Source organism: Heterocephalus glaber, unplaced genomic scaffold (genome assembly GCF_053883595.1).
Source record: "Heterocephalus glaber isolate CG9 unplaced genomic scaffold, H.glaber_assembly_v1.0 deba00001545, whole genome shotgun sequence".
Lineage (NCBI taxonomy): Eukaryota > Metazoa > Chordata > Mammalia > Rodentia > Bathyergidae > Heterocephalus > Heterocephalus glaber.
In genome coordinates this window covers 1,014,151-1,033,274 of record NW_028258338.1, presented here as the reverse complement: position 1 = coordinate 1,033,274, position 19,124 = coordinate 1,014,151, and the positions used below count along the sequence as shown (strand labels likewise).

The window sequence follows — 19,124 nt, the reverse complement described above, 5'->3', positions numbered from 1 at the left end:
TAGCAGCAAGTAGGACGACAAATGAGCCAAAGTTCTAAGTCCCTAGGACCCACTCCACTGAGCCATCATACACACAGAACACAAATTCAAGCTAGGTGTTATGGCACACACCTATAATCCCAGCTACTCTAGAATCTGAGGCAGGAGGATCAAATGCTCCACTCCAAGCTGGGCAACTTAGTGAGACCCTGTCTCAAAATACAGAAAATAAGGGTCAGGGATTTAGCTCAGTGGTTTCGTCGCCTGCTACGCAAGTGCAAGGACCCAAGTTCAATCCCCAGTACCCCCCCCCAAAAATTCAGAAAACAAAAGAACTGGGATTATAGATAGCTCAGTGATAGAGCACTTGCCTAGCACGGGTGATGCCCTGGGTTTGATTCCCACTATTGGAAAGAAATTCAAAGGTAAAATTATTAAGAACTTCGGGACAAGAGCAGAGGGCTATAGTATAGCCCAGTGATGGCGAACCTTTTAGAGCTTTCAATGGTAACAAACAGCTGGCTAAGGCATGCATCCCATAGGTTCAACACCACTAACAATAGAAGAGTGTTTGCCTAGTATGCACAAGGCCCTGGGTTTGATCACCACCACCACAAACAAAGAGAAAAATAAATTATAAAATAAAAATAAAACATTGGCTGGCTTCTCAGTGCCATGTTCTGTCTAGCCTCTAGGCTCCATCATACATGGCTCCCTCTGTCTGGAATATGCTCACTCTTCCTCTTCCCTGCTGCTTCAGTACCCTCCATCACACACACACACACACATGCTATCCCTATTTCAGCTCTCACCATGCTGAGCTTCAACTGTTCATTTACTTGCTGTCATCCATGTTACATTTACCATTTATATTCTGTTCATCAAAAACCCTCACCTCAATTTCCCAGTCTTGCTTTATTTACTACTATTCAACCCAATTCAAGAAATACTCATCGGGCTAGATAACTTATCAGATGAGGGAGGAAGATAGATAAAAATCAAGCTTCCAACTTCATTCACTGTCTCAGTATCACCTGGGACCATGGGAGTAAATACTGCTTTGTTTTGGGTGGCTTCCTTGGTGAAGGACACTTATAGGACCAGGTTTTGGGAGGTTTTAAAATAAATTATCCATAAGTAAATTGCACACCCTGGCACATGATAGGCACTCAATAAATATTAAACCGGGCATGGTGGTACATGCCTGTAATCCCAGCACTCAGGAGGCTGAGGCAAGAGAACACAGTGAACTACATACTGAACTACATAGTGAGACCTTGTCTCAAAAAAACCCCAAAACAAAACAAAACATATATATATATATATATATATATATATATATATATATATATATAAAGTATATGAGTGCATAAGTCAGCCACACAAGCTCAAATATTGCATAACTTCTCTTATTTGAAATCCAAAGTACAAATAATTTGTTTTAAAACATAATAAAAATAGACAATAGAAAACAGGGAGATAGACCTTTTACAAATGGGAAGGGGATCCAGAGACAAAGAATGTGGGGAGGGAGGGAAGGGGAATAAAAAGAATTAAGGTATGTTAAATATATGTACCTACATAATTAGAAAAGCCTAATGCAAATTAAAAGTGGGAGCCCCTTATTCAAAAACTGAAAAAATGCTTTTTGCCTTCTCCATGGTCTCTCAACTTACCATGGGGTTATTTGCATAGATGAATACAAACATTATGGACTGCAAACATGTACTAATAAAAATGTTTTTTAAAAATCAGAGCATTCCATATAGTATTCAGACACTAAAGCACAGAGGTTAACAGTACAGACTTGGGAGCAAACATTCTAGGGCTGAGTCTCACCTCTGCCACTTTCTAGCTACGTGAATATAGGCAATTTATATAACCTCTCTGTGCCTCAGTTGCTGCATCTGTGAAATGGAAATATTAGTAGTACATACATTATAGGACTGCTAATTCAATTGGCAAAATTGCAAAGTATTTAAAGTACCTGACACATAATAAATATTAGCTATCATCACCAGTATTCCAATTTAACAGACGGAAACTAAGCCCAAATGGTTAAGCAAATTGTTGGCAATTACAAAACTATTAAGTAGCAAAGCAGGACAAAAAGTCAAGTCTTCATAATTCTTCTATATCACTAAACTTGTAACTAGAATATAATGTGTATACTTCAATTAGGAGAACCAAATGCTACAAGAAAACAAAAGTGGGCACTCAATTCTCCCAGGGGTATAGAACCAAGTGGAAGCTGAGGGTTAGAGAAGCCTGAAAGGTGACAAGGTTTGCTCAAGATCCTATCTGGCTTATTTATTAGCTCCCCTTCTGCTGAGGGTGCCCAGAGAGCCATGTCCTGTAACCACTTATGCCACAGAAAACCAGTATCTTAATTCATGAATAAAGATGAGAAAGAACATACTTTTCATCCAGGCATGGTGGTATACCATTATAATCCCAGCACTCTGGGAGACAGGCAGGAACACTGTGAGTTCAAACCCAGCCTAGGTATGTGCTCACTTCAGCAGCGAATATACAAACCCAATTAGTGATTTAGCAAGATTCTGACTCAAGGGAGTAGGGAGCCTGGAGATGTAGTTCAGTGTGCAAAGGCCCTGGGTTCAAGCCCTAGTATCATTAAAAAAAGAACCTATTTTTCTTTCATTTATTCAAAACACATCAGAAAAACCCAAATCAATTTCTGGTTTCCTACAACAACCTTGACCAGACAGAACACAAGCTATAAAACCAGTAGTGGAGCCAACCACCATTCTTACCAGTGCCCCCCCCCACCTCCAAATATACTGATCTTACAGGAGTCGAAAGGACACTAAGAAAGTTCCAGTATACCTGGGAGGTTTCTCTTTTGTCCATCTAATACCAAGACATGAGTTTGCTATCTAACAGACTTCGATAAATTCTGAATGCACCAATAAAATACTTCCTATCAACTGACATGTACAGGAAACAGGTTGTTACTTCTATCTCCCAGAAAAACCAACCAACCAAAGAACTCTCCTGTCACCACCACCTCCCAGTCACTGCTTCATTGCTGTTTCCATTTATATGAAACTCCCCAAAATGGAGTCATCCTTGACGTTTTTCTTTCACAGTCCTAATCCAATCTATCAGCAAATCCTGTATCAATATATGTTGAAAATCTAACCTGTTTTATGATTCAAACGACCACTATCTTAACTAGACCAATGCTTCTTAAATTTTAGGGAACATAAGAAACACCTGAAAGCCAGGCCAGGTAGTGCACGCCTGTAATCCTAGCACTCAGGAGGCTGAGGAAGGAGGTCACTCTGAGATCGAGGCCAACCAGGGCTACATAGTGAGTTCAAGGCAAGCCAGAACTACAAAGTGAGACCCTGTCTCAAAAAAAACAAAAACAAACAAACAACTCAAACTGGGCCTGGCAGCACACACCTGCAATTCCAGCACTGAGGAGGCTGAGCCAGGAGGATTGCCAGGAGAGAGGCCAGCCCGTGCTACATAAGCAAGTTAAAACCTGAACTACACAGCAAGGCCCTATGTCAAAACAAACAAAAAAACCTCAGGGCTGGGGATTTAGCTCAGTGGTTTCACCGCCTGCTGCGCAAGTGCAAGGACCCGTGTTCAATCCCCGGTACCAAAAAAAAAAAAGAGATATCATTTCAAACAAAAAAACCTCAAAAATAAAACTGAGCTCAGGGCAAAGTCCTTGGATTTAATGCCTAGCATGGAGGGGAGGGAAGGAAGGAAGGGAGGAGAGAGGACAGGAGAGGAGAAACAAGACCTAGAAGGTTTGTTAAAACATAGATTATTGGGCTTCACCCTAGAGATCCTGATTCAGTAAGTCTAGGGTGAGCCCTATAAATGTGTATTTCTTACAAGCTCCCAAGTGATACGGATGCTACTAGTCCAGGGACCACACTTTGAGAAATACGAGTCAACTGCAGCTCTCAAATTTTCCCTGCTTCCACCCTGGTTCCTCAATTTGAGTCTGTCCTCACAACAACAAAAACCTAAATTAGATCATACCTCTCCTTTGCTCAAAACCCTTCTGTGACTCCCATCCCATCTAGAGTAAAATGCCAACTCTTTACAATGAACCTATACCTGTGGTTCTCAAACTTTAGCATGCATAAGAATCATTTGCTCTAAACCATGGATTCCTAGACCCTACCTCCAAAGTTTCTGATTCAGTAAGTCTGAGGTAGGATGCAGGAGCTTAACCAGTTTCCAGGTAATGCTGATCTTGCTGGTCTAGGGACCACACTTGGAGAATCATTGCCCTACATGATCTCCACCCAACCCTTAATCTCAACGTGTACTACTCTCTCCTTGCTCACTATGTTCCATTAACAGTGGCCTCCTTGCTGTGACTGAAATGCTAATGTGCCAGGCCAGCTCCTGACTCAGGTCCTTTACTTCTAGTACCTGGAACACTCTTCCTTCATTTAAGCGTGGTTAAGGAAGCCTGGTTCCCTCTCTCACCTTCCTCCAGGCCTCTGCTCATATGTAGCCATCCATAATTACCCTATATAAAATAACCAGGCCTCTAGCCCTGAAGGTGGCACTCCTCCTGCTCATCCTGCTTTTCTCTATACCGTTTATTTACACACTACATATTTAGCTATTAGTTCAGTGTCCCGTGTTTACCACTAAAATTCACTGTTATGGCTTCTGTCTACATGTCCCCCCAAATCTTCATGTAGTCGTAGGTGGGGCTTTTTCCAGAGGTGGCTGAATTTAGAGTGTGTGATTAATTCATCGAGCAATGCTAGGCTCAAGAGCACTAGGATTAAGGGTGTGAGTGCTACCTGCCCTAAGTGCTTTGGGTAAGACAAAAGGGGCAGAAAGATGTTATTAAATGCTCTTGTTTTTGTCATCTTCCATGAACTATTCCATGAACCACTGCCCCTCTGCCATGTGCCACCCTGCCTTGGAGCCAGCCGATTATGGACTGAAAGAAACCTCCACAAACTGTGAGCTAAATAAACCTTTCCCTCTTTAACTTGGGGTATCAGGTATTTTGTCTTAGCAACAAGAGAAAAGTAACTAAGACATCCACCCAGTGTCTAGAACACTACATAGAACACAACACATATCTCTTGTGTGTATAAATATAATAAATGAATCAATCTTATTTCCTAACCTGAAATTATCTAGAAGTCATAACCTGTCTTACTCATCTCTATTTCCCAGAGTTCTTGGCTTACTCCTTGGCAAACAGTACCTGTTCAATAAATATTTATTGCATGAATGTTCCAGGTAACAGCCAGAAAATGAATTATCTATTGTGCCAAGGACTGTGCTAGATTCTTTCCAGACACTCATTAAGGCTCACAACAGTCATATAAAATAAAGATTATCCATGTTTAAAGCTGAGAAACCAAAATGACATGCCCAGGGCTAGAAAATGGATGAGCTGAAATTCCAGGCCAAGTTTCCCTGACTTCCAAGCACTTCTTTCACTACTGTGCATCACTCCTCTGTTTCCAAAATGGACTTTTACTTAGCTGCCATAACTTAGTCATGAGTATCATGCCTATCAGACTTTCCACTGTATCATGAATTTCTATGACAGTCCTCACAGGGACTCTAACCACCTATATGCTTTAATACATTTTCACTATAAACACTATTTCCAAGTGGATTGAAACATAAATTATGCCACCCTGATGGTGAAATGGCTCTGTATTTTGATTGTGATAGTTACATGAATCCACAAACAGCAGAACAGTATAGAAATACACATACAAAAAAAAAAAGAAATACACATACAAACACAGATGAGCGTATACAAAACTGGTGAAACCGTAACACAATTAGTGGATTATGCCAATGTCAGCTTCCTGGTTTTGATATTGTACTATAGTTACACAAGATATTACCATGAAGGAAGCTGGGCGAAGGTACACAGGAACAAATTCCTCCCCTATACATTTTTTGTAGCTTCTGGTGAATCTACAATTACTTTTTTTGTTTGGTTGGTTGGTTTTTTGAGACAAAGTCATGCTATGTAGTTCAGGCTGGCCTTGAACTAACTATGTAGTCCAGGCTAGCCTCAAACTCATTGCAGTCCTCCTGTCTCAGCCTCCCAAGTGCTGGAATTAAAGGCATGTACCACCACATCTGGCTTACAATTACTTTTTAAAGAAAATTTCATTTTAAAAAATTATGCCATGCCAAAATATGTCCTATGAACCCCCAAAGAACAGGTTGTCCTTCTGATCCTTCTTTTTTTATTTATTTTTTTAGTACTAGGGATCGAACTCAGGTCCTTGCACTTGCAAGGCAGGTGGCGGAACCACTGAGCTAGATCCCCGGCCCTTAAAAATCTCTTTTTTTTGGTACCGGGGATCGAACTTGGGTCCTTGCGCTTCTGCAGCAGGCGGTGAAACCACTGAGCTAAATCCCCAGCCTTCTGACCCTTCTAACACCATAAACTACAAGACCTTCTCCAGGGCAGGAATTATGTAGCCCATAATTATATGTAGTAAGCCCTAAATATGAATGCTGGGACTTCTCTTCCCTTTTTCACACACTCCCAAAGCTTCAGGTTACCCTTCTGCTGCTTCAAATACAATGGTGTGCACTTTAACCTGAGTTTATTTGGAACAAAAATGTGGAGTATGCCAGGCATGACGGCGCACTTGTAAGCACTCAGGAAGCTGAGGCAGGAGGATCACCATGAATTTGAGGCCAGCCTGGCTACATAGTGAGTTCAAGGCCAGCCTGAACTACGTATTGAGACTCCATCTCAACTCAACACCCCCACCAAAAAAAACAAAAAAAAGTGGAGTATGTCTGAGTTTATAAACTTGGTTGTGCCTATCTTCCACAATTTCTAAGAACTTAACCTGAATAGTGTCTTATATTGTCTATGTAACTATTTATAAGCAAGAGTTCAACAGACCTACGTTTGACTAACAGCACAATAGCTAACTGGCTGTAGAACTTTGGGTAGTTATTAAACCTCATGAGAGAAAATGGTAGGTCCAAAAAGCTTCTGTAAAGATTAACTTGTCCTTCTCATTCTGGAACAATATGGAGTAGGATTTCTCCCTATTCCTCTCATTAAGCACAGCTAAAAGCCTTGGAAATTATATAAAAAACATAGGAAGACTCTGAAAGGTAGAAAGAAGGCAGAATAACAAGGGATAGCAGGATCCAACCACCTACCAAGTAGTGTCAAGAGAGACTAAGTAGGAAAGTTGGACTTCCATCCAAACATAGCCGTACTATAATGGAGTGGTACCTCCTCCTGCCAATAAAGTGCAATGTCTGAAGAGGCATGCAAAACTGAAACTTTAAACAAGATCCAGAGTCTCATAACAATGCCTGTAATGTCTGGGATATAATTAAAGTAATCGCTCATCATATTATGAACAAGGAAAATCACAACTTGAATGAGAAAAGAAAATCAACATATATGTCAACACTGAGATGGCACAGATGTTTGAATTATCTGATAAGAATTTTAAAGAAGGGCTGGGGATTTAGCTCAGTGGTTCCACCACCTGCCTTGCAAGCCAAGGACCAGAGTTCGATCCCCGGTTCCAAAAAAGACCAAAAAAACAAAAAAAAGAATTTTAAAGAAAAATGTTTCAATGAGTAATTACAAACAAGACAGAAACAAACAAAGAGTAGAAAGTGGCAATAAAATAATGAAGCCAGGTGTTGTGGTCCACGCCCGTACTCCCAACATTTGGGAGGCTGAGGCAGAAGGATTGCTGAGCTTGGGCTGTATGATGAGTTCAAGGCCTGGCTGAATTATATTGTGAGACTCTGTCTCAAAAGTAAATTATTTAAGTAAAAAAATGTAGGCCTCTGTAAAGTAAGAGAAGACATAAAAAAGAACCAAATGGAACTTTTAGATCTAAAAAATAGAGTAACTTAAAACTCACTGGATAAGCTCATAGCACAACAGAGACAACAGAGGAAAGAATCAGTAAACTTGAAGATACAACAGTAGAAATTACCCAATCTGAATAACAGAACGTAAATAGATTGACAAAATGCACAAGGCTGAGGACACAGCTCAGTGGTAGAGCACTTGTCCAGCCTAAGCAAGGCCCTAGATTCAATCTTCAACTCTAAACAAAAAAGCACAGAGCCTCAATATCCTGTAAAACTATAACAAAAGACAAACCCAGAGAAATCCACAGTGGGACATGGCTCAATTTAACTCCTAAAATCAAAAGGATTTTTAAAGTAGTGGAAGAGAAATGACATATTACCTAAAGCAGAACATGAATTCAAAAGACAGAGGATCTATCATTGGAAACCATGAAGGCCAAAAAGTAGCACAAAGTTTTCAAGTACTGAAAGAAAAGAACTGGAAATCCAGAATGCAGTATCAAGCAGATTCTCCCGCAATTAAAAAGTAATCAAGACATTCTCAAATGAAGAAAAACAATTTCATCATTCTTCAAATGAAGAAAAACTAAAAATATTTGTTGCTACTATGCCTATTCTAAAAGAATGGGAAAATAATCCTCTCTAAACAAAAAGGAAATGATAAAAAGAAGGAATCTTGGAACATCAGAAAACAAAAGAAAACAAGGGAAAGAGAAAAAATGTGGGTAAATACAATATAGTTTCTCCTTTGGAGTTTTCTAAATCACCTTCAATGGTTGAAGCACAAATTACAGAATTGTCTGACATGGTTCTCAATGTATGTAGAACAGATATTTAAGATCAATTAGGTTACAGCCCGGCATGGTGGCACACACCTGTAATCCCAGCACTCAGGAGGCTGAGGCAGGAGGATAGCCAAGAGTTTGAGGCCACCCTGGGCTATATAGTGAGTTCAAGGCCAGCCTAAACTACACAGCAAGACCTTGTCTCAAAAGAAATAAATAAATAAAAAGATTAGCAGAGTGGATAAAAATCACTGAATTATATGCTGTCGATGCAAAACTCACTTCATACATAATATATACAGTAGACTAACAGTAAAATGATGAGGGCTAGGTGTAGATTTCAGTATTAGAGCACTTGCCTAGCATGCATGAGGCCCTGGGATCAATTCCCAGCACCACAGAACACTCACCCCAGCAACAGCAGAATATACATCGTCTCAAGTGACCACAGAACATATGCCAAGACAGACTATATCCTGGGCCATAAAACGTCAATAAATTTAAAGTTATACAGAGTATATTGTCTACTATGGAATCAAACTAAAAGTCAATAATAAAACAGCAACAGGAAATTCTACAAATACCTGGAAACTAAACACACTTCTATACAACTCATGGGTCAAACAGCAAGTCAAGAGAAATTTAAAGATATGCTGAACTATCTGAAAAAGAAAACACATCACAATTTGTGGAACACAGCTATATTGGTGTTGACAGGGGAATCTATAGCACTAAATGCTTACATAAGAAAAAAAGGAAAATCTTTGATCAATAATCTAAGCTCCCACCTCAATAAACTAGTAAAGAGGAACGAAGTAAACCCAAAACAAGCAGCAGGAAATAATAAAATGTAGAAATCAATGATACTGAAAACAGAAAGACAATATAGAAAGACAATGAAACAGAAAAATTCATGCTTTGAAAATAAAACTGACAGGGCCAGGGATTTAGCTCAAGGCATCGCACCTGCCTTGTAAGCGCAAGATCCTGAGTTTGTTCCCCGGTACCAAAAAAAAAAAAAAGAAAAGAAAAGAAAAAAAACTGACAAACTTCTAGCAAGTTGGACAAAGAAAAAAAGACAATTTTGTTCTGCACTGCTAAGAATTCAACCCAGGGCCTGGCACATGCTAGTCAAGAGCTCTGCCATTGAGCTACATTCCCAGTCCCACAGAGCCTGCAGATATTAAAAGGATAAGAGAACACTATGAATAATTGTATAAATACAAATTTGATGACTTAGATGAATTAGATCAATTTGTACTGGAAAGTACAAACTACAACACATTCAATATAAAATAGATAATTTGGTGTGATGATATCCTTTTGCTAATAAGTAACAGGCTCATCAAACTATAGCTACCTCATTAGGTATTTGTCAACCAAAAAAAATTTTTTTGCAGTACTGGGGATTTAAGCTAGGATCTTGCACTGATCTACATCCAGTACCTTTTTATTTATTTTTTATTCTGAGATAAGGTCTTGATACGTTGTCCATGTTGGCCTTGAACTTACAGCAATCCTCCTGCCTCAGCTTCCAGAGTAGCTGGGATTACAGGTGTGCACCACCATACCCACCACCAACTGTCCTTTATAAATAGGAAAATTGTAAGGCAGTAAGCTTTTTGCCAAAACTCTAAACTTTAGTCAGGTACGATAGCGCCCAAGTGTAATTCCAACATTTGGAAAGCAGAAGCAGGAGGATTGCTACAAATTCAAGGCCAGCGTGGGCTATATAATGAATTTAAGGCCAGCCTGAACTACATAGCTAGAGCCTGTCAAAAAACAAAAAAAGGGGGCCAGGGATTTAGCTCAATGGTTCTGGTGCCTGCCTCACAAGCGGAAGGTCCTGAGTTCAATTCCTGCTACCAAAAAAACAAACAAAAAACCCTCAAGATATCAATAAATACTTGCCAACTAATTTTCTTCTCTAGCATACAACAGTGATTCTCAAAGGTTAAGATGCATCAGAATTACCTGTTTGTTGAAACAGATTGCTGAGTCCTAGTTCTACCTCAAGAATTTGCATTTTTAACAAATTCCCAGTTGATAAACCATACTTTGAGAACTGTTGTACAGTAATGACATGTTAGCCTATCTATCCCCCAATATTAGAAACTATCATACTCCCCACAAAGGGGAGAAATCAAGAGCCAGGCCTGGTGGCGCACACCTGTAATCCCAGCACTTGGGAGGCTAAGGCAGGAGGATCCCCGTGAAGTTCGAGGCCAGCCTGGGCTACATAATGAGTTCAAAGCCAGTCTGAACTACATACAAGACCCTGTCTCAAAAAGCAACAACAACAACAAAAAGGCAGGGGTGGGGTAAAAATCAAGACAGGGTAATGCCTTAAATTAGTGGTTCTTGAGGATTGGCCCACTTACCTACTGAACCAGAAAAACACTACAGCTGTGGTCTACCTAGCTTCCTGTGGTCGCAGCTCTTCTATGTGATTTTGATGTTCACTAATCTGTACACTAATTTGAGAAGCAGTACACTACAAATCAAAGTTTTAGCTCTTTGGTTTTTTGGGTTTTTTTCCCAAAACTCAACCTCATAGGAAGAATGACAGTATAGCATATTTTTTTCTACTTTTGAGAACCTGGGCTCTCAAATCAAATAATTCGAAGTGTAAATTCACACTCAGAATGTCACTTAACTTCCTTGAGTTCCAGATTCTCATCAGCAAAACACAATAGTCGCCTCCTTTGCTATAACCTCTACAGGTACTAACCTGGTATTACATACCTAATTGGACCTCAAGATATCTACAAGATGTGAATGGTTTCTATCATCGCCTATAGTCATTTGTGAATTTAAATTTTGTTTGCTTAGCTATTGTAAGCAACCATGAAAACTCTACAATGTTCAGTTATTTTCAACTGTGCTAAAGTATAAACTTAAATGGTGTGCTGTGAGACTGATGTGTGCTTGTGCACATGCAAACTATGCACTGAGTAAGCAAGAGCAGCCACCCACCAAGGACCTGATTCTCAGCTAGCTTCCTTGTTCTCTGGCAGTGCATAGAAAGAAGCCGAAGAGATTTAAAAATTGGTTTCTTTCACAGTAAAAAATTAAGGCAATTAACCTGTGTCTGAATATACCTAGAAACACAGAACTCACCACAGAAATGTGATTAAAGAGGGGCCTAGCCCCAGATCCATTTCCGTATTACTATGACTGGAATCCCTAGAGGCAGGCCTCAGTGGTGGTCCTTGTAATTGTCAAGTGCCTACTGTGCAAAGATGTTCACCACAACGTTTTTCTTTTTAACCAGCACTCATATCAAGATGCAAAACCTGTCCAGAATTCCCAAAGTTTCATCACATTACAATATTATTTATAATATAAAAATTACAAATAAAGTTTTAAAGAAAATGTTTTTAAAGATTTAAAGATCATCCATGCCAAAAAAAGTATAAAGTGTACAACCCTTAATGAAATGACCAAGTAACTGGTGATATATATATATATGTGTATAAATATATATATATACCAGAAATCAGATTTATGAGAATGGTTAATACCCATATTTTAACATTAGGCAGGAATAAAGAAAGTTATGAAACAGTGTTTATAATATAATCCCACTCTATAAAAATTTTCTATTTTAAATCAAAAGATAAACTGAGTGTGGTCGTGCACTCCTGTAATTCCAGCACTTGGGAGGCTGAGACAGGATGACTGCCATAAGTTCGAAGACAGCCTGGGCTCCATAGTGAGTTCAAGGCCAGCCTGAACTACATAGCAAGACCCTGTCTCCAGAAGAAAAAAAAAAGATAGGAGATAATGCAACAAAAATTTAACAGTGCATTGTGCCAGATATCAGATTCATTGGTGACTTACTTTCTTCTGTATTTTCTACAATGAGCACGTCTCACCTATATAATCAGGAAAAAATTTAAAGCATTATTTTTTTAAAGTCTAACTTTTAGGGGGCCAGGGATTTAGCTCAGTGGTTTCACCACCTGCTGCGCAAGCGCAAGGACCCAAGTTCGATCCCCAGTACCAAAAAGAAAAAAAAAATCTAACTTTTAGGCCTGGGTACAGATTAAATAATGTACAGAAAGTCCCTGCATTGATGTGTGACATACAGTAGCCCTCAGAAAGCATTTATTCCTGTTCGCAGAGTATGGAGTTAGTTTTTATATTGTGGGCAGAAGCCCATTTTCCAAGTTTGAACCTATATACTTCCCGTATAATCAAAATAGGCTATAGGCAATAGTTTTTCTTCCAAAGGCTCATTTATTCATTCACTCAAAAAGTATACTCAGCATCTATTACATGTTTAGCACAGAACCAAGTTCTGGGGATTCCAAAAATGAAAAGATGACATCTCTGCCCTCAGGGAACTCTGGCTAAGAAGTGACAGACACATTTATAACTGATATTAAATAATCATTTTTTAATAAGGATGAACAGGGCCAGGGATTTAGCTCAGTGGTTCCAGCACCTGCCGTGAAAACTCAAGGACCCGAGTTCGAGCCCTAGTACCAAAAAAAAAAAAAAAAGATGAACACAAGGTGCAATAGGAACCAATATAAAGGAAGCCTTTTTTAGGAGGAGAAATATTCTGTGAGTTGTAAAGGGGAGGACGTTAGTGGGAATAGAATATGCAAAGATGAAGCATAAAGTAGTATAAAAATTTCCCAGAACTATAGCTAATTCAGTTTTGCTGGGACATAAAGAACAAGGGAGAAGTGGTAGGAAATGAGATTGAACAAGTAGATCACAAAAGGTCTTGCCTGTCACACAAAGGAGACTGAATTTTATCCTGTAGGGGAACCCCTGAAAAGAATTTTAAGCTGAGGAGTGACTTGATCAGCACTACTAAAGACAACCAGGAATCCTGAAAGACATCTTAATCCCTACTTATTTCCAGGCCAAAGGAAAAGTCTCCACCCTTTAGGTTTGTCCTCTCTTAAATAAACATGAGGTAATAAATAGAAATCTGCATCTGGCACACAGTAAATATTCAATAAAGACCAGTTAAACATGCATTTGGATGTGCTACATGGGTGCAGTCCCCACCTAAGGCAGCACCAAAACCTTTACTTTGATTCTGAGCAAGATAACAGAATCAGCTCCACTGAAAAGGGCTAATGATCACTCAGAGTTCTAGAACTTAACACACGACAGGAGGAAAGTGTGATATATTGTTTTATTGAACTCCAGTGTACAAATCTCTCTGATGGTTATCTTTCTATAGCTGGGATTTAAATCCCAATAATGGGATACTACAGTTTTATTTCACACACTAACCTCTTTGGAATTCTAGGTGACAGGTGCTTATTCGCACACATGGTTAACTGGAAAGAATTCATTAGTGGTTTTACTCCTGTTGTTTTACCCAAATCCCTTCTGCTTAATTCAATCTAGTTGGATGGTTCTGCAGATAAGTAATATAGAAATAAAATACCACTGCATTTCTGCCTCCATTTATTGAATGAATGCAAAACAAATTACTTTACAGTCAGGAGAATGTATTTGACCTATTTTATAGGTGAAGACAATGAGGTTCATAGAGGCAAAGCAACTTGCCCAAGGCCATTCTGATAGCAAGTTGCAAAGAAATCCACATTTTTAAAACTCAGATATCTCAAAAATGCAATAGTGCCTCCCCCAAAGCCAGTGTCTGACAAAAATCATAACTACTACGTACAAAAATGATACTTTCTTTGTAGCTGGGAAGGGTTTTTAAATCTCTCTCTCTCACACACACACAAGCGCGTGCGCGCGCCAATATAAGACCTAACAGGAGAAATCAGAGGCCAATGTTACCTAGGCCCTGGTCTACAAGAAGGGATAGAGAAACCTGGGTGTGGGGTGGGGACTAGAATTAATTAAGAGGAGGGCAGTTTCTGAGCAGGAATCTAAAACACAGCTGAGAAAAGGACACAACAAGTGAATATACCTGACCACTGCACGCTGTCCAGCTTGGCTTGCCCTCCTTACCTGCCGTGAAACCAGTCCTGGCACATGTCACACTCGATCATGAAGCGGGTCACATCGTAAGGCAGCCGGCAGAGGCAATACACAGGCACCGAGGCCATCTTCGCCGGGCCTTGGAGCGTTCTGCGGCGGGCCAGGATCGTGGTGTCAAGAGGGGCGAGAGACAGCAGCACGCCTCCTTTCTGGACGATGGCTGGACGCAAACAACACTTTTTACAGAGTAAATTACCCCACCCACACCACCACCCCCACCCCCCGCCTCCCCCAGCGCGCACCAACCCTCAGTTCTCAAATAGGGAGTTACCGCCGCCAGGATGCAACACAGCTGGTGCGGCTGTAGGGGGCAACCAGAGAAAAGTCCACCCTGCCTTTAGAATTTCTTTCACACGGAAAGAACGTTCCGCGCTCTGCTTTTAAGCACCCCCCACCATCCGCCCCCGACCTTCTTCAGCCCCAAAGTCAGTGATAACTTCTTTCCGGGTTTCATGGAAACATCAAAAGCCTTTCAGAAAGCGTCTTTAATCCCTTGCTGAACGCTCTCCTTGCAAGCCTCTCGCTTCCCAGCGCTCCTGGTTCCCTTCAGGAATGACGCAAACCACAGCAGCGTAACGAGTAAGACTGGGGATACCTCAGGAACAGACCCTTGAATCACCCCTCAAAGAGGTGCAACCAGATAGAAAGGGGATCCTTTACAGTATGCTCAAGCTACTAGAAAATTACCTCGAAGCCTTCGCGAAGAAGGCAGACAAGACTAGGTGCCCAGCTAAAATCACAGTTATGGGGTCGCGTCTGGAGAGTGTAAATGATCCTTTCTGTCACTCCCAATAGCATTCCTTCCCCGAAAACCTGAAATAAATCTCAATTTCAAAACTCACCAGTTTGTCCTCTACTTCAAAGATGACACGATTCTCCTCGCACCCCTGAAACTAAAAAGGATCCCTTCTAGCCCTATATAACTGACTAGAATTTCCTCACATTCCTGAAACTCCCCAAAGATTTTTTTTTTCACCGCTCGAAAACTAGCAGGCATTTCTTTACAGCCTCCTCAAACTGCGAGGACTTTCCAGTACCCCCAAACTGACAAGAGATCTCATGCTAGATCCTGAAACTGACAGGAATGTCCTCCTCGCCGCCCCTGAAACTTACCAGAATCTCTTTACGACTTCTCAGCCTGACAGGAACCTCTTCACGCCTCAAACCTGACAATGTCCTCGGTCCCAAATCCTACAGGGACCTCCTCAGACTCACGGAGGTCGGTCCCGGCGACACGCCGGCGGCCGGGGTCGCTCCGAGGCGGCGCGGCGCGTCGCCTCGCTCAGCGGAGGCTCGCCCGGCAGTTCCGGCCCCAGCAGCGGCGCGCGCCGAATTGTGGGATCGTCACGGGAACGCCGCGGACGCAGCGAAAGCAGCTTACTTTCCCTAGGGCCACTAGCTGGCGCGCGTGGCGCCTACAGCCTGGCGATGCTTCGGGGCAGCCTTCTCCACAGCAATCCCCACAGCCCGGCTGTTCGGCCCACTAGAGACCGCAGCTCTGTCCTAGTCCGGTAGCCGCCTGGCGAACGGGCAAGTGGCGTTGCTGAGCCAGTAGAATAGCCGCGAGTAAACCAACAAGGAATGAGATAGACCAGCTGCCAGATCCAAGGTAGACGGTCCGGACAGTCACCAGCAGAAGCCCAGTGGCGGTCCTAAGCAATTCGCTAGAGTCAGTAAAGTTTATTCAAAACAGCGAGGAAGTTGAGGCGGGTGGAGGAGGGAAAAATACGGGGTAAACAGCTACCATATTGAGAGTGGCGGCGTTACCGCGAAGAGACAAACGAACCGCCATTTTATGGGGGCCGGGCACGCGTGCTGACCGTGGTGGAGGCGGGGAAAAGCGATCCTCCGGCTCCAGCTTGATATCAACAGGGGCGGAGCGCCACTTTGAGAAAGGGGAGTGGTGCCCAGCTACCTTTGCCCAGCGCCTCTCTTCAAGGCGCCCAATCACCACTGGAGACCTTTAGCCGAGAGGCGGAGAAGCCGCCATCTTAGGCGAGGCAAGGCCTTGACTCCATTTTGAGTGGGGCCAAGAAGTTTCTAGCTTTCCCTTGCCTGTTGGCAAAGAGGGAGTTAAATACTCCACACCGTAAACACTCGCACTCTCACTCCCTTCTTCCCTCCTCCTTGCCAGCCTTCTCCTCCTATGAGAGGAGTTGAACTTTACTCCAAAATGAATAGATCGCTGAGACAGGCCTCAGATAGGGTAGGGACGGAGTACACACAACAGCTTGCACACACTGAACACCTTCCTCGGGTCGGGCTTTTTCCCACAATCACCTTTTGACTTAATTCGTCACCTGTGAAGAAAGCACTGATTATAACCTAATGAGGACACCAATTTATAGAAGCCAACTGACTTGAGTTTCCAAGCCAGGAAGTTGAACCTTGCACCCCTTAAAAGCCCCACGTTACGTCCTCAGTTATGTCCTCAGTCCCTTAGTTTAAATCTTCCCTTTGGCTTCTGCCAACTTCAGCCCCCTCTGAACTCTCCTTTTGGTTTTTGGGGGGTTTTTTTTCCTCCGTACGTGGAATTGAACTCAAGACCTTGTGCTTGCCAAGCGAGCGCAGCGCCACTGAGCTACATCACCCGGTTGGTTCAGTTCAATTAAGTGCAACTATGTTTCGGGGATTTCCATGCACCTGTTCCATGATTTTCTGACCTCAGCCTCAGCAAACGGTGGAACAAGAATTGAGAGGAGCACTACGCATGTGCTTCAAAATGGTGATGGTAGGCCGGGGATTTGGTTTCACCTGCTGCGCAAGCGCAAGGACCCGAGTTCCATCCCCGGTACCAAAAAAGAAAACAGCTAATTTACTCAGGGCCGGGGAGTTAGCTCGGTGGTTCCGCCCCTTGCCTCGAAAGCAGAAGGACCCGCGTTCAATCCCCGGTACCAAAAAAATCCAAACTGGTGATGGTTTTCTCAAATATTCTAGAAAAGTATCGAATTATAATATGTCCTGAAAGGCTCCCACTACTTTCAAAAAGAAAACGTGCGTTTACACAGCAGTTTCCTAACCAGTGACTGAATTGGGTCCTGTGATAAAAAGGACCTCTGCAGTGGGAAATTGCCAGCCAAAGCAAGAAACAAGTTTGCATATAAAAACAATTGCAATAAAAGTCCCAGTAAACACACAAATACCTCCTGCCAGGTGCACAGGCACTCCTTTGGTTCCCACCTCTTTGGGAAGCCTGAGACAGGAGGAGAGTTTAAGCTCAGGAGTTCAGGGCTAGCCTAGGCAACATAGTGAGACCCCGTATCTTAAAAGAAAAACAAAAGGTAAAATAAGAAAGCATCAGAAGCTGCTTGCTGTTCAAAGACTTTATAGAGATTTGGAGGATATATCGAATTTACTTAATAAGCAAGAACATACAAAGAAAGATCCACATATACAAATGAGTGGAGGCATATAGGGAAACATTTACTACAAGAAGTTGAATATTTTTGGAACAAAAAGGAAGGAGAAAAGATCTGAGTAGGGCTGAAGATGTAGCTCGGTGTACAGTGTTTGTGTAGTGTACACGTGGCCCTGGGTTTGATCCCTAACCTTGCCAAAAAAAGATGGGTAGGAGGTCAAAACTGTGTAAGGAGTTGCTCAAAAAAGACCGCAAAAATATAGAATTTAGATTTTATCCCATCAGTAATAAGAAACCACTGAAGAATTTTGAGTAGTAATTTTGAGGGGTAATTAAGTCACATTTGTGTCTTAGCCAGACAAAGGTCCAGGCTTAATGGGACCTGAACATTATGCAGTTTGGGGAGTGCATCTTTAGAAAAAGAAGATAGACTTATGAATACAAAATTAGCTTCAAGGGTGGACAATAGGAGTATGTCTTAGAAATAATTCTTACACCTGGGTAATAACTATGGCTAGAAGTGACACAAGCCACATATAAAACCCATGAAACCCAAACCAAATGCATCCCTCAAATCAACTTCCCATTAGGTGGATCTCAAAAATGTCTGAGGCAATGCCAACATCACCTAATGCAAGAGAAAGTGTGACCAGGTGCTCAATGCATAGGGACAGCAGTTTGAACCAATTATGGTTTAAATATATTTTGCAAACTTTATAAAACCTAACTACCATGTGACCATATAACAAATGACAAGTCCTGCAATTTAAACTTTCTTAGCTTTGCAAGGAGGCAGGAGGAAGGATGCTGTTTCACTAGTCTGGAAAAAAGAACTCGTCTGAAAGAAAGAACCAGTGTAGTTACAGTGGGGGCAGAAAAGGATCAGATAATTGGATATTTTGGAAATTGAATAGGCAGAGCTTGGGGATTAATTGAAAACAGTGGGTAATGAGTGAAAGGTGTATGAGTTCAGTGGGTAATGAGCAAAAGAGATGCGAGTTCATCTTTTGGGTTTTCAGAGTGGATGATGGTGCCACTAACTGAGCCAAGGTACACAGGCAGAAAATTTGGTGGGGAAGAATAAACGAAGTTTAACTTGGAGTATGCTGAGTTAAGGTGTGTGGAACATTCTCACCAAACTTTTTTTTTTTTTTGGTACTGGGGATTGAGCT

The 19,124-nt window shown here is 41.6% G+C and overlaps 1 protein-coding gene across 4 annotated transcripts in view; it reads right to left on the bottom strand.

Annotated features, from left to right (window-relative positions):
- Positions 1-15,909, bottom strand: part of Phf8 (PHD finger protein 8) — a 143,808-nt gene extending 127,899 nt beyond the window's left edge. For 2 of the 4 annotated variants that reach the window (XM_004873522.4, XM_013068783.3), the window contains exons 1-2: positions 15,708-15,909; positions 14,565-14,754 (exon numbers count right to left, since the gene is read on the bottom strand). In XM_004873522.4, the coding sequence (XP_004873579.1) occupies positions 14,565-14,662 (98 nt within the window). In that variant the 5' untranslated portion in view covers positions 14,663-14,754; positions 15,708-15,909. Of the gene's footprint in view, positions 1-14,564; positions 14,771-15,281; positions 15,306-15,707 lie in introns of those variants that run through there. The other 2 variants (XM_087189640.1, XM_087189641.1) reach the window with 2 other exon arrangements.
- Positions 15,910-19,124: the final 3,215 nt, after the last annotated feature.